This window comes from Bos indicus x Bos taurus, chromosome X, assembly GCF_003369695.1.
Source record: "Bos indicus x Bos taurus breed Angus x Brahman F1 hybrid chromosome X, Bos_hybrid_MaternalHap_v2.0, whole genome shotgun sequence".
Taxonomy (NCBI): domain Eukaryota; kingdom Metazoa; phylum Chordata; class Mammalia; order Artiodactyla; family Bovidae; genus Bos; species Bos indicus x Bos taurus.
In genome coordinates this window covers 137,360,279-137,376,606 of record NC_040105.1, presented here as the reverse complement: position 1 = coordinate 137,376,606, position 16,328 = coordinate 137,360,279, and the positions used below count along the sequence as shown (strand labels likewise).

The window sequence follows — 16,328 nt, the reverse complement described above, 5'->3', positions numbered from 1 at the left end:
CTCAGATTTGCCCTTGAGCATGTCAAGGTTATGAGATGCCTAGTCTTCCTGTTAGTGGGCTATAAATTCAACTTTGGTGACTATGTTTGCCCTTGCAGTAAATGGGGCACCATAATTTTGCAGTTTGCACTCAGGGTGAAGTTAAACTGCCCAATTTGGACACTTTTATAATTTGGGCTCATTGGCCCAACTTGTAGTAAAAGGCTGGAATTTCATCATTAGGTCATTTGCTTTTTAAATGAATATTTTTATGTGGAAAGAATATAACAAACCTGATCGACTGGAGAGAGCCCATCAAAGTAACAAATGAGACTTGAATTTGCTTTTCGGCTTTGTCACTGATTATGCCAGTGATGTACAGTAAGTCAGTCTGTTGCTAGTATCGCATTTGCCAAATAGGAATAAATAAATTAAATACATTCACAATAGTAATATTACCAAATGTTTAAATAGCATTGATATTCAAAGATCTCTGAAAGCGACGGTGACTAGGAAAGAAACATGGAGAAATCCCTTATTTCCTTTATAATTCTCTCAATGTACAAGCTCTGCTTTCTTTTTGAACTGAGGGTGAGATGCGTAGGTTGAAAAAACAATCTCCAGATGATACTAATATATCCCAGCTACACTCCCACCCCCATTGCTTTTTTTGTTGATTGGTTGGGTTGAAACAATCAAGATTGTCTTCTGTTCTGTGAATCTTTTCAAGGTATCTCTATATATTGGTACTCTTGCCTGGAAAATCCCATGGATGGAGGAGCCTGGTAGGCTGCAGTCCATGGGGTCGCTAAGAGTCAGACACAACTGAGCGACTTTACTTTCACGCGTTGGAGAAGGAAATGGCAACCCACTCCAGTGTTCTTGCCTGGAGAATCCCAGGGATGGGGGAGCCTGGTGGGCTGCTGTCTATGGGGTCGCACAGAGTTGGACACGACTGAAGCGACTAAGCAGCAGCAGCAGCTATATATTGGTGAATAAAAAAGCACAGGACATTTGAGAGTGGTGTAAATTCCAGGATTTCAAGCAAAGTGCAATAACAGCCTATTTGGATTGTATTATTATATTATATTATAATATAATATATTATATATAATATATATTATATTGTATTATTATATTATATTATAATATAATATATTATATATAATATATATTATATTACATTATTATAAAGATGAATTTTGGAAAATCTGTTGGCCAGCTTTCCCAGTGTCACTTGTAAATGTCTTTTTGTGAAAAGTAAGTGCCAAAGGGCCATTGTAACTGCCCAGGATTTTGGGCCTCAGAAGAGTTATTTTTTAGTCTCTCCTGATCGCCTCCCCTGGCCCATCCAATTCTTTGCCAGTGCATTGGGTTGCCTTGCTCTCCTAGCTCCCTCCCACCCCTGTTTTTCAATCCTTAATTTTCTTTCTATTGCTGAGAAAGGTATCAACAGGAGGGAGAACCTTTATAAGTCCTAGCCTAGAGGCTTTTAAACTTGAAACAGCTACTCTTCTTTTTTTATTAAATGGTCATTGGTGTCAGTGATCCTATATGTATGAAAAATAAAAGTGAAAAGATGTCCTCTTACGATTAGTGCCTTTCTGATTTCTACACGTATATTTTCAAGATTATGCGGTTTTATTGCTCTATGTTAGGGAGCCACTTTTCAAATCTCAGGTGACCAGACTGACTTGAGAATGCAGTTTGGCGCATGAATAAAATGAGACACAGTGTTCATTTGTCATTTTATTTTTTAGAAATGAAATATTCAAAGTACTTTTTTGTTTCAAATATCAACACATAATGTTTAACTTTAAATATTTACAGCATGTTGTTGTGATGCTCTGTAGAAAAATGCATGCTTCTGACCTGAAAGCCAGAGCGAAATGCAAAAGACCATTTAACTGCAGCCAGAGAACATGAACCTGTACAGTATCCAGTCACTTTTCAGCACAGGAGTGAGAGCAGGAATACAAAACTGGAACTTATTGTTTCCTAGCAACATGGCTCAGGCCATTATAACACAATTTCCAGTATGATTAGAACCTCTAACTGTTGTTATATAGAAACTGAAAATCTTGGCATACACTGTAAACACCTTTACTTCTCATGAGAAAGTAAGCAGCTAAAAAGAATATTTTTCTGACGTAAAGGCTATACTTCTCTTTTTCACCTTCTCTCTTACTGATGCTTTTGCCAGAAGAATAGTAAAGATTTAGACATTGTCATGAATCATACAAGTAAAATATTTTTCAAGGACACAATCTGATATACTAACATTTATTTAAGAGGTTAAAGTCCACCACTAAATCTAAGGAAAGATTTTTTTAACTGCCAAACACATTTCCTTTGACAAATAATGTAAGATGACAACTGCCAAGACAAAATCCACAGCAAGTTTAACTCTAACTATTTTCAGTTACTGTTTAGGAAGTAATTTCTTCTTATACACAGTAGTATATTTGGTCCTTAATAGCTTTCACATGAAGGACACACTGGAACAGTCACTATTTTGTGGTTGAATTATTTTTTGTTGTTTGTTGTTTTCTGTTTTTTTTTTGTTTTGCTTTTTTGTTTTTTTTTGTTTTTGTGTTTTTTTTTTTTTTTTTTTGCAGAATAAAGAACCTTACAGAAGGCTGTGGAAGAGCAGTCTGAGATCTGAAGTACTACTCAGGTCACCTATGTGTATGTGAGTTCCTCCAAGAACACAAGAATGTTGCATCTAATCTGTAGCCTTCACTTTTTCCAGAAGCTATAATACATTTCAGTCTCTCCAAAAGTTCCTTTCCACACTTGATTACTGTACTTTTGCTTCCATTACCACTGAACTCCATTACAATTGCCCTTACAGGAACATATCTTTATAAATGCAAAAACTGTCCTGACTCTCTTAGGTGATATTACAGTGGGGCCTGGTCTGGTTAAAAAAATTTGTTTCAAAAAAATGAAAGAGAAGAAAAAAGTAGTAGAAACAACATGATAGGATGCTTGAAACTGTGTCAATAGTAATAAAAAAAAAAACCTTATGAAAATCAGAATTTAGTTGTATACCTCTCTACGTAGCATGTGAATTCCAAATTATACATTGTTAAGTTTTCATATATTTGCTATGTTGTATATATTATGTTATATATATAGTCTATATATTATAGATCTTATAGATAAATTGACAGTAAAGGACACACTTATTTTATACATTATTTTGTTGGGTTAAAAATTAAACCCAATAAAGCCTATTTATATGGTGAGTGTTTTACTAAAAATTAGTATGAATTGGGCTTTATTTCCCTTTCCTTCAGGAGTCATGCTTCTAATCAGCAATGATTAGAATGACAACTAAAAATAAATATATTTAAATGGCTGTTCAACTATGAACTTTTCAGCTCTTTTGGATCTCTAGACTGTAGTGCAAGAGTCAAAACAAAACAAAACAAACAAGTAAAATGGGCCTAACTAGGAAAAAGAAACAATCACGGAGTATTCCCTGCCTCCAGCCCAGAAGAGTCTTCAAAGGAGAGCCCAACTGCTGTGCTCTCACTCAAGCTGACTTGAATGCTGTGTGGCTGTGTAGTAGTGTCAGCTGCATGTCTTCTGGGTATGAGAAATTCATGTATTTCTCTTTAAAATGCTTTTACTTTCATCAGGAAATGCAAACGAATTGTTCTTTCTTTAAACTTCAGAACTACAAGTCAGTAAAGGCGTTCTTTGTATTCAGATGAACAGGAAGTGATGTATTCAATATCTCCACGTTCTTATTAAGAAATGACAAATGTTTCTCTTAGATTTACTACTCATTAGTGTGCTAACCTTTTGGGTTTTTTCCTCTTACCTCCAAAAAACTTTGGAAGTGGTAAAGAGAACAGTAATGGTTCAAGGCAGTATTAGAACCACAGCTGTTAGTGATAAAAAGTGCATTTCCTGACTATAATACAAATATAACTTTAAGAAACCAAAGGCACAAACTAAATAAATATGTATTACAAACTAGAAATGCACAGTTCAAGGCAATTACTATTAAGTAAAAGCTTCAAATACTTGTTCCTAATGGATATTTAAAGCAGTTTGAAAATGATACATCATCAGTGAATTGCAAAAAAGTATAATTGCTTAAAATATAAGCAAAATAGACTCTAATATTGACATCTTGGATTAGTGATAAAATACATCATCACATTTATGAATGTACTCTCTATATACAGTTCATAAATCATTTTTCCATTGATTTAAAAGAACATCAGAGGTTCTAGGAACTTAAGGTCCTTTTTTAGGCTGGTGTGGAGGTATTCAAATTTTCAACAAGTTTGTGAGTAATTTTAGAATCCTGTCCTGATAAATACTCTACCATTAACACAGGCCTGATTCAGGGGAAAAAACTCCAATAGTATGGTTGTAGTCTGGATTAGTCATCTCTTGAGCTGGTGTCCTTCCAATTAAAAAGAGAGATGGGTTCATCATGAATTCTCTCTCTCACAATATGTGTGTAAGAATGTGGTAACCCCAACCTGAAGGTTTTGAAAATGAAATGTTTGGATACACCCTCCCCTGCTGTCTGTGGGTCCTTGCCTTTGTCTCACTCTACTTTGTGTAGTTAGGAGTCAGACTCTTTAAAAACCTTAATGTGAGCCTGGATTCTGACTTTGCATATTTCCCAAAAAGACAGTCATCACAAAGCAAGGCACTGACCCCACACTGCATTTAGGTAGTAGCTGGCAAGAGTCCAAACTGCGACATTCCATCACAAATTCTCCTTCAGACAGAGCAAATGTCCAGACTCGGTGATGAAAAGTGCTGAAGCTGGCTCAGGGGATTTCTCCACAGGCCACATTGTGCTGTCCTGTATTTTCATTTGTGGTAACTCACAATTGCACAGCAGCTTACAAAATCTTTGTCACTGGGCACAAATCTCCCAGTTCACCAAGGGGCTTCTTGGATGACAGGATTCATACAGATTGAGAAATTGCAGCTGATATTAACACTAATCCTGATCTTTTTTTCTAAATTTTAAATGATCACAGAACAAAATAACCCTTCCTGGAAAATAGCTATTTTCCCAGGCAGGAGAGATGATTAAATAAATAATAAATGGGCAAAGACAGAGAACTGAAATAACTATCCATATAAATTATCTTAGTAAAAAATAGTCTGCCTCTCTATAATTAGTTGAAATGTGTTAGGTTGGAAAGGGCTCAATTACATTTCCTGACTACGGCTGGGAGATGTTCACTACAGAACTGTACATTTGAAAGATAAATCTAAGTGGGGTAAACAACATGGCAGCAACTTTCGTGATGTTTAGTTTGGTCTTCTCACTGGTACTTTCCTTTCACCTTAATATTATGTCTTTTTTTTTTTTTTAAGGTTTTGGCTCTTATGAATTTCTGCAGTAGTAGTGAGTGTAATGTATCAACATCACAGGCATGTATGTCTGTGAAAGCCTTTTTTTTTTTTTGTATCAGAATCACACTTGGTAGTAAATTACCTTTCATGTGCACAAAACCATTGGATTAGTGTATAAATACTGAATCACGAATGTGAAACTATGACCAAAACACACCCTATATATAAATGAGAAATTCCTACTTGGGTTAATAAAAGCTATGTTTACATGACACCAATACAGCTGGACAACTGAGTACAAAATGTAGTCAAAACAGGTTGGGTGGGAGGAGTTTCATTGGCCAGCTGCCTTGGTATCATGTATACACAAGCAGATAGTGGCAATTGGGTTTGGTGACCACACCCACAGGGAAGTGTGGTAGACGGAACCCAGCCACCACACGCCAAAACACAGCACAACAACATGGCATTTATTTCAACAAGCAAGGAGGAATCATCAGGGAGGAAGGGTAAATGGGTCCTGATTCTAGGAGATGGTGGCCAAGGACATTTTACACTTCTTTTGAAGTTTCCTGTAACAGATCCGGAACACGTGAAAGAGCTGGTAGTCTTTCGAAACACACGGCTCAGATCCTATTGCACCACCTTTCAAATAGCCCGCAAGTTCTGCCAACAGCTGAGTATGTAACCTTGTGTCGCAACAGAGAACCTCGGGTTCTTGCTTTATATTTGAACATATGCATGGCTCAACAAATTGAAAGTGGTGCTTGCTGAAAACTTTTTTTTTAGTTGTTTGATTTCTACTTGTGTTATTTTGAATACTGCCACACAAGAACTAAAAATCCGTCATTTCTTAAAGAGTTTAAACAAACAATATTAAAATACCATCTTCTGTCACATTGAAAGGCAGTTGGATATGTTTTTCCTCCATATTTACATATACAGAGTTCTGATCTAGAAAACCGATACAATAAACCATTGTATGTTTTAAAAACAGGCAGTCTTTGGTGACGCAAAGGCAGAGTTTTTTCTGTTACCTCCTGCCTATTTCGCTCTGTCTCATAAAGTGAATATTATTGGCACTGTCAGAAAGTTCTAAATACTGCTCGACAGACAAAACAAAATACCCATCATAACCTTGCACTCTCCCGGTACTCAGCAGCTGCTGTTTCTCCCCCTCTGTCCACGCCCGGATCCCCTCTTCCCCTTCTTGCAGCCTTCTTTGTTCCTTAGTCCAGGCCTGGGCCACAGCGCGCTGTCTGGCGATCTCCAACACGTGGTTCTTCTCCTCTTCGACAGTCGTCCCATACCGGATGTTGAAGCACAGAGCCCCATGCTGGAGCTGGATATCTGCAAACCGTCTAGTCCTCCCATTCAACACGGAAGTCATCTGGGACACGGTGACATTGACACCGTTCTCCAGAATGCGCCTCCCCCCAGTGTTACCAATGAGCACCAGGTCTTCCTCCAGAGACCCGAGCTTAATGAAGTAGTGTGTGTCCCTCCCCTCTATGGTAAAATGTAGGTTTTCCAGGTAATGAGCATTGTTGAGAATGGCAGCTAGCCGCCTGCTATCTTCATTGGCTACTCCTATAATATCGGCTGTTACGATGCCATCCTTGATGGCGAATTTTATACCTTTGCCGAAAACAGAAGGGACAGCGGCAAACCTTGGTTGCTTCCCTCCTTCAAGGCACCGTCCATCACCATATCGGGGAGTCATAGGAAGTTGGTCCAAGGAAATGAAATTCCTGAGCTGTTTCTGGAGCTCACATTGAATACCCAGGATGGTCTAGGAAAGAAGAAAGGCACTGAGCAAGTGTAGCAGAGGGTTAGACACTTGTCATATGCTTGGTGATCGCAGAAAGCAAAGGTTTGCCAGGTTGCTTCCCCCTTTCCTTAATTTTCTGGTTTGTGATTTAAAAACAAGCCTAATTTGGAATCTCTTCACCGGCGTTTTGGAAAGGAAAAGACTAACAGGTGATTTGATTACCTGGCATATATTTCTTGATATCTTGGTGAGTTAAGGGTTAAGCATAAGCAAATATGTTCAAATTTGATACCATAGAATCCGAGACCTAGAAGGCACTTAAGTGGGTCTGTGTGTGTGCTGAGTCGTTTCAGTCATGTCTGACCCTTTGTGACCCTATGGACCATAGCCCGTAGCTCCTCTGTCCATGGGATTCTTTAGGCAAGAATACTGGAGTGGGTTGCCATGCCCTCCTCCAGGGTATCTTCCCAACCTAGGGATCAAACCCATGTCTCTTACATCTCCTGTATTGGCAGGTGGGTTCTTTACCACAAGTGCCACCTGGGAAGCTCCCCCCAAACAAAGACACTTTATTTTTTCCAATTCAACAGACACTAACTAGCTGTTTATTACTGGATGTAGAGTAATATATTAGCCACAGTGAGGTATAAGGCATCATTCTTACTTTCAAGTAGCTCATGATCTTATACATAACAAGAGCAAATCAGCCAGTTCATGGGTCTTTTTATGTGGATTAAAAAAAAACAAAACACTTTTGGGACTTTCCCGGTGGTCCAGTCCTTAAGAATACACCTGCCACTGCAGGGACACAGGTTTGATCCCTGGTCCCATGCGCCCTAGTGTCTGTGCTCCACAGCAAGAGAAGACACTGCAATGAGAAGCCTGCGTAACTCAAATGAAGAGTAGCCTCTGCTCGCTGCAACTAGAGAAAGACTTTCAGCAGCAACAAAGACCCAGAGTGGCCAAAAATAAACATAAATACCTAAAAAACCTCTTTACTATGGCAGATTTCAAACATATTAAGAAATAAACAAGAGAATAATGAACCTCCAGGTATCCATTTAAAAGCATCAGAAATTTCCAAAATTTTGATGAACTTTTTGCAGGACTTTTAATTACAGCTTGGGGCTGGTGCACTGGGATGACCCAGAGGGATGGTATGGGGAGGGAGGTGGGAGGGGGGTTCAGGATGGGGAACATGTGTATACTCGTGGCGGATACATGTTGATGTATGGCAAAACCAATACACTATTGTAAAGTAAAAAAAAATAATAATAATAAAAAAAGCATTTTTACAAAAAGGGATAAGCCTCTAGTACCTACTTAGAATTGCCTTTCACTTATAATTTTTTAATACTTGAATTTCAAGCCCTCCCACCCAAATTTCAGTTTTATTTTGTTAAAGCCATATATGTGTGTGTGTGTGTGTGTGTATATATATCCATTTGCAGACACAGATATTCCTCTTTCTTTCATCTGAAAGAAAAAGTTCCTTCTTGCTTTCACTTTGTGTCTCATCAAGTGATGGAATTTCCTGCTGAGCTTTGAATGTTTTGGTATTCCTATTTTTCCAGAAAGTTTCTAATATTTGTTATTTTGCTTCATTGCTCTTACATACTTTTTCTTTATCAGAATAATTTTTTTGACTGCACTGTGTGGCATGCGGATCCTAGTTCTCTGACCAGGAAATGAACCTGTGCCTCCTGAAATGCAAGCTCTGAGTCTTAACCACTGGATCACTAGGTAAGTCCCATTTATCAGAATAATTTGTTATTCCCATGCTTCTAATGCACTATGCTCTGATTTATTTTTCAGCTGGAGATCTGATGTTTTATGTCTCTCAGAGAATAATTTTCTCTCTATAGAATCCATAACTACCCATTTTAGAATCATGAAAGTTCAGTTCCACTTTCCTCTTGTCAGTCTACTGCAGCAGTCATCAAGTCATACGTTGGTCTTTTCTTTTCCCAAAGCTCCAATTCTCTGATCCTTTCCTCATGGAAGCTTTTATCCTACGTCCTCATTAATCATGGACATTTAAGTGGATAGTCAAGAAGACTCAAACAGAAGTAAGCACATATATGTTAATACTATTTCATGGTGTTGGATGCCCTTCTGTTTTTTTCAGCTAAATAGGGATGGTAAAACATTTACTAACCTTTCCAGGATCCCACTCTTGAGTTTTTGTCTGAAGCTGTAGAAGCTCATAAGTTAATTCCAAATTTTCTAATTCTGGTTTGGGAAATCCAGGTAGTACATTGTGTAACTGGAAACCAAATAGCTCCAACCAACTTCCAATATCTGTGAGACACAAAATTTAAAAGAAAAAAAAAAAAAAACATTTTAAAGCCCATACTTTACAACTTTTGTGGAAAGCTTGAAAGATGCCTTTCCTGCCTTTGATATGTTTAGCCAATGGTAAGTTAGGGATAAGCTCCCCTTTATATCACTCTAAAACATCTGATCCTTTCTCTGGGGAAACCTTTTGATTCATGGATAATCATAGAGATTGGCTCAGTTTACTGTGTGGAAATTCTTAGTGTGGTAGTGGTATTAAGGCCACACAGACTCTGGTATTAGATTTATCTGATGCAACACAATCCTGATTTTTCTTCTGTGAAATTATTTGTAGAAGCTTTTAAGAGTGAAAACTATGAACAGAGAGCTTAAAAGGAAAGAAGAAAATGTACTAGGATGCAAAAGTATCATGTTTTAGTCCAACGTGTACAGTTCTGCTCACTCTAGAAGACTAAGGAAGAGATTGACTGCACAATAACTTGTGGGCTAGCTGGCAGGAAGAGGAAGCATCTTTACAAAGGCATTGAGATTATGTGATAAACACCATGGAGCGTTTTCTCTTTAGCATAAAGCATCACGCCATTTAAATACCTGTGGTATACTTGGCAACATCTTGAATTTTGCCAACAGGGTAGTTATTTTCAAAAGAGTAGAGGTTGAATGGTTTAGGAAGGAGGTTCAACTGTTTCCATATATGATGATTAGGCGTCGTCCATCGACCAGCGATAACATCATAATCCCTTTGCCCCAGGTGCACTAGTTTAGTAAGGAAATCATAGAGTCCTCCATGAAAACCAATGATGACCTGAAAGTCAGGATAAGTGTCATGGTAGATATCTCCATAAGGCGTGTACAGTATCTCTTTGATCACCTGACCCCGACTGCTGAACACGGCTAGTGGGGTGCCTGTATTATCACAGGCTACGTAATATTCTTCACCACTGCTTAGCTCCATGGCAATAAGGTGACCTTGGAGATCATAATACAGGGATGTAATCTCTGAGCTGGTGTGGTTGTACAAATGAGTAACTCTTATGGGGTTGGCAAGGTCTGCATAAAAGAACTGGAGGTGCTGTCCAGGGCTGGACTTACTGGCCACACGTCGCCCAAGCCCATCATAGTAATACTGCACAGTCCAGCCAGAAGCCTTATTGTAGGCTTTCTGCAGCAGACCATTAGAATTATATTCAAATACGTCATTTCCCCTCTGTCTCAGAAAGCCATCTTCATCCATCTTGTACTGAATTTCTCCAAGTCTGGTGATGCGATCTCGGAGGTCATATCGGAGAGGAGTAAGACGAGCACTATTCCCATGGCTTAAGAGGTTGATGTTCCCATTCAGATCATAACTGTAACGCCACTGGGTTTTATCGTTTACAGAAACAGTTTGAAGTTGCCCATCAGCATCATATTCATAGAAGTATCTTGTTATATTGGCATCTACTCCTACTCTGATATCACATATTACCATTCGGCCCATGTTATCATATTGAATAGTCATCCAGTAGGCAATTGCCTTTAGGATTTCATACTGGACTTCAATGACTTGTCCGTTGGCGCTGAAGATCTTGGTGTGCTTCATCACGGTAGTAGTTATGACTTGATTTAAATCGTAATTAATTACACTGAACTTTCCAAACTGCTCTGTTCGACCAGAGACATCGACGTATCGGTACAGATCTATGGGCAAAGGGGTTTCATTGATCACAGCTTGCATGCTGGTGACACGGAAGTTGTTGTAGCTGTAGTCAAAGCGAGCATTTACAAGGCCTTCTTCACTGAATCTGAAAATCTGGCGCCCAATAAGAGGTCCTGAAGGGGTCAAAATAAAAATCATGAGAACAATGCAAGAGACTCAATATTGAACAATCAGAAAGTTCTAGTGTTCTTCTCTTTAGTAGTGATGTTTTTACATTCAAAATGAAATATTAGAGATTGATGTTTGATATCTAACGCCCAGACATCTCATCTCATAGATACATAATGTCATCACTGTGGTCACCAAATATGAAAAAAAATTAAAACACTGCATATTATAGTTATAGAATAAATTAATTATAGGAACTTCAGAAGTAATAACCCATTCTCAACTACCCAACCAGTAGTTGAAGTGATGAAACTGATATTATAAACATGCTCTCTTTTTATAATTACTGACAAAAATACTTTCAGTTCATTTAACACGTGCTACAAGGTCAGAGGCAATGGCACCCCACTCCGGTACTCTTGCCTGGAAAATCCCATGGACAGAGGAGCATGGTAGGCTGCAGTCCATGGGGTCGCTAGGAGTCAGACACGACTGAGTGACTTCACTGTCACTTTTCACTTTCATTCATTGGAAAAGGAAATGGCAACCCATTCCAGTGTTCTTGTCTGGAGAATCCCAGGGACGGGGGAGCCTGGTGGGCTGCCGTCTATGGGGTCGCACAGAGTCGGACACGACTGAAGCGACTTAGCAACAACAAGGTCAGAAGGTCAGGTTTTGACCAAATCCAGTATTACAGTAACTGGATTTCGGTATTTTATAAACCCACAGGATGAAATATAATAAAAAATGGTGACTTTTGAAGACATGTTGCCATCAACTGAGGCTTATAGATGTTACACAAGGCTTGAACTAGTTTCAGTGAGACTCATATCTTTGGGACTTTGAGTGAGACTTTGCATCTTTGGGACGATTTGGTGGTGACTAGGGAGGGGTACCCAGTTAGACTAGGTACTTAGAGTTCAACCTTCTTGAGGGCTGAGAGAAAGGGAAATGCACTGTATTTTTTAAGGAATTGGCTTTCACACCATCTATCACATATTTTTCATTTTCAATGGAAGATAATTTGATAACTCAAATTTGGTTGAATTGCGTGTCTGTAAGTTAATGCTTCTATCTCGGACTGTGGCCAGCAAAAACTTTCTAAGACCGATGTGCTTGTATACATCACCATCCTTTTACCACAAACCTGTTTGCCTGTATCTGATTGTGCAAATGAAGCCATCGTGCATCAGATGTATTGTCTTAATCACTCCAGAAGACTCTTCATATGTTAATGTGACCTGGGTGGTATCGTAGAGAATCTCGGACAGCCTTGCTTGTTTGGTGTACTTGTACAAAACTCTGCGCCCTGTCCCCAGATGCAGGGTTTGCAGTAGTCGGCCATCTCGACTGTAGTCTTGGATAAAAGAAGTGCTACTGTCTGGTGGGGTGTAGATGTTCCGGTAGTAGCCCACCGAAAGCATGGTTTGTAAGCTGTGGCGCACCATACTAGGCATGGTGACTGAGAGCAGACAATCCGATTGGTCGTACTCAAAGATATAACGCCGCTGGCTATGTAAGAGAAGCATCACAGACTGAAACGAGACAAAGGTACGACAGCATAATAGTACCACTAAAGTTGACGAGATTAAAGAAAATACCCATTCATCCTTTCAGTACAAAGTCATCGAGCACTTCCTGTGTGCCGGGCACTGTGGTGGACCCTAGTTATACAGTGGCAATAATGTGTCTGTCCTCATGGAATTTACAGATTACTGGAGGAGAAAGACAAATAACCAAACAACTACAATATAGTGTGAAATGTGTTATGACAGAGGAAATTCCAGGGTGCTTATGGGAGGTGGAGGAAGAGCAGCAACCGAGACTTAAGAGGTCAAGAAAGGCGTCCTGGAGACCGTGACATTTACAGCTGAGACCTAAAGGGTGACTAGGCGTGGCCAGATGAAGGCAGGGAGGTGGGTGGGCTGGATGGGGAGAGTACTCCTGACACAGAGCAGAACATTGTGAGTGGCTAGATAAGAAAGAGAACATGGTTTTTTCAAAGAACATGGGGCATTTGGCGTGGCCAGAGCATGGGTATGTTGGAAGGGATGGGTAAACGGCAAGTGATGAAGCCAGTCAGGTAGGCTGCGTTTAGATCACACTTTCTAAGCCGTGCTAAGGAGTTTGGACTTTTACCTGTTGACAACAAGGGAACCACTGAAAGCAGATGGAAGGAGAGGACACTTGCGCCACTGGAAAAACAATCCAGTTGGTATTTCAGAAAGGTTACTATTGCTTCAATGTGGAGATGAATTGGAGGGAGGGACACAGAGGGCAGGGCATGCCATATATTAAGTATTAGTCACCAAAAATTACTTATTGAGTTCATATAGCAGATGTCTTTCTGAAAAGTAGTATATAAAATATTATCATTACAGTGATCCCCCCTTATCGGCAGTTTTGCTTTCTGAGTCACCCACAGTCAACTGCTGTCTGAAAATATTCAATGGAAAATTCCAGAAATAAACAGTTCCTAAGCTTTACAATGCATGCTGTTCTGAGTAGTATGATGAAATCTCATGCTGTCCTTCCCAGGACGTGAATCATCTCTTTGTTCAGTGCATCCATGCTATATATGCTACCCGCCCGATAGTACAGGAAATAACAGTATATATAGGCTTCCCTACTATTCCCACTTTCAGGCATCCATGGAGGGGTCTTGGAGTGTATCCCCTGTGGGCGAGGAGGGACTACTGCACAGCTTTACAATTCATGTTTTAAATGATATGAAGGAAACATGCCATTAAAAGTGGAGAATTCTCTGGTTATGCAAGCCCTCCCACCCCAACTGATCTGTATTTCAGAAAGTTATTTGTTGAGGTATAATGCCATGCATGTAACAGGTGTTTCACTGATATTGGTTTATCTTATTCTAATTTTAAATATAGTCATAAAAGGAACACTGAAGGAGAACTCAAACTCTATTTTTAATTGAAAAGCATTTAAATCTCATCTTTTAATAAAAATTGCTCACCCCTGGAAATTCTGATGTATCTCCCCAAGGGAGATTTTACCCTTACTTTCTAGAGAATTGGCTTATCAAGCAAAAAGATTTAGTTGAGCTTTATTTTCTGAAGTTTCTGTTATGAAAACAATAGGTACCATTTCATCTTTTAAATATAAACTACATAAATATTAATGAATTACAGAAGCATATATAATGTACATTTAAATCTTCTAAATATGAAATTATATTCTAATATTGAACATGCTTCTTGAAACTGCATGTCCTCCCTGCTCTTCTGAGAATTGATTTCAAATCACATGTCAATACCATGAAGTCAAAGTCAGCACTTATTTGCTCATTGGCTTATCCTTTCTTGCTTTTCCACCAGGTACTCTGCCTGGGGATACAGAGCCGTGTGTGGAAACCCTGTCACCTCATAACCTGTGGATACTCTGCAACTCCAGAAACCCTGCTGAACAGAAGGCGGGAGACGTGGAAGTCCGGCCTGGGCACGAGGACACAAAGGGACCACCCTTGACCAAGGCAGAACTCAACAGAACCTAAGGTGAGACTGGTAGGCAATGCCTCTTTGCTGAAAGCCAGATTTCTCAGCTCCTTTCCACTCTCTTCTGTCAACTTGCCATGAACAAATGACATCTGTCACCTGCGAGGCGGGCCAGGGACAGTCACCATATGGTTCGCACACATTATCCAGTACCAGCCTGCCTTTTCCAGTTGCTGCACCAGCCTTGCCAAACATTTATAGCACATCACCACTGCATTCTCTCCCTGCTCTCATCTTCCGTGCTGTAGTAAACCACAGCCTGACCCTGTTCCTAGGTGGTGCTGATGCTGTGCTGCCCAAGAATGTGGATGATGTGATTAGAAATCTCGTGAATGTAACTGTTGTGTGGCCAGAATAGCATTTAGCTCTCACTTGGCTACTTTGTCACTTTGGGTGGGCATTGTTATCAGTTTGTTCAAAAAAATATACTTATAAGTCCATCCAATGCCCCCAGCGCTGCTATAGAATAAAAGGTCATTTCTTATTAGTCCAAACACTAGAATTTTATATTTAGTATTTTCCAAAAAGTTGATTGTGAGAACTGAAATGATTGTGAGATCATTGTAAAGAAGAAAACTAAAACCATGGCTGCATATTCATTTGAACAGGAGTAGAAATGAGAGATGGGCTTCCCAGGTAGCTCAAACAGTAAAGAATCTGCCTGCAATACGGGAGGCTGGGGTTTGATTCCCTGGATCAGGAAGATCCCCTGGAGAAGGCCATGGCAACCCACTCCAGTATTCTTGCCTGGAGAATTCCATAGACAGAGGAGCTTGGCGGGCTACAGTCCATGGGGTCGCAAAGAGTCGGACACGACTGAGTGACTAACACTTTCAGAAATGAGAGATGGCAGAAATTTGAAAAAGTAAGGCATCTGAATGACCACCAGATGGCAGTGTGGGGCCACCTGGAAGCGCAAGCCAAAGGCTGCATTCTCTCCCTCTAGGCAGCCTTTGAAAACTTCAGCCCCAAAGAGGCAATTTTGTGTAAATGTATCAGACTTAAGCATCTTATTAAATGATTATAAAATATATTTAAATGCATTTAAAATGAAGTTCTTAAGAATGTTTTTAGGAAATGGAAAGATTTACATTTCCTGTAATACAAAATTTTAGCCCCACAAGTCTTCAAAATATAATTAACTCAGGGAAGCCTCATGAATCAAGACAGACAATTAATGACCACATAGAGAAAATTTAAGAAACAATAATTGATTTTTTTTATTAGAGAAGAGATCATTTAAGCAACCACAGCTATTACCCAAATAATTATTTTTCTCCTAATGGCTACAAACCATTGTGCATGAAAATGATACCCATAATTTTTACTTACTCTAGAGGAAGTCAAATAATTTTTACAAAATTTCTGCACACTGAGGTAAAATATTTGCTGTTTGCTTTTTTCAATATATCATGGTATAGGGATGCCCAGCAAATGTATAAAGGTACAAAGAGAAGTATTTTGAGGCATAAAAAGAGATTTATATTTTTAAAGTTGGAGAACTGTTACTTCAAAATATAGTTCTGGAGCCAGCCTCTTAGTCTTTCTCTGCCCCAGACATAGTGAAAGAATGTTCTAGCAAAGGCCACGATAAAGAGAGGACTAGAAAAGAGCACAG

The 16,328-nt window shown here is 39.3% G+C and overlaps 1 protein-coding gene across 6 annotated transcripts in view; it reads right to left on the bottom strand.

Annotated features, from left to right (window-relative positions):
• Positions 1-2,575: 2,575 nt before the first annotated feature.
• TENM1 (teneurin transmembrane protein 1) overlaps positions 2,576-16,328 on the bottom strand; it is a 908,231-nt gene continuing 894,478 nt past the window's right edge. For 5 of the 6 annotated variants that reach the window (XM_027535180.1, XM_027535182.1, XM_027535183.1 and 2 more), the window contains 4 exons: positions 12,343-12,730; positions 9,980-11,200; positions 9,249-9,391; positions 5,291-7,111 (listed from right to left, as the gene is read on the bottom strand). In XM_027535180.1, coding sequence (XP_027390981.1) covers positions 6,353-7,111; positions 9,249-9,391; positions 9,980-11,200; positions 12,343-12,730 — 2,511 coding nt within the window. In that variant the 3' untranslated portion in view covers positions 5,291-6,352. Of the gene's footprint in view, positions 7,112-9,248; positions 9,392-9,979; positions 11,201-12,342; positions 12,731-16,328 lie in introns of all 6 variants that reach the window. The other variant, XM_027535181.1, reaches the window with a different exon arrangement.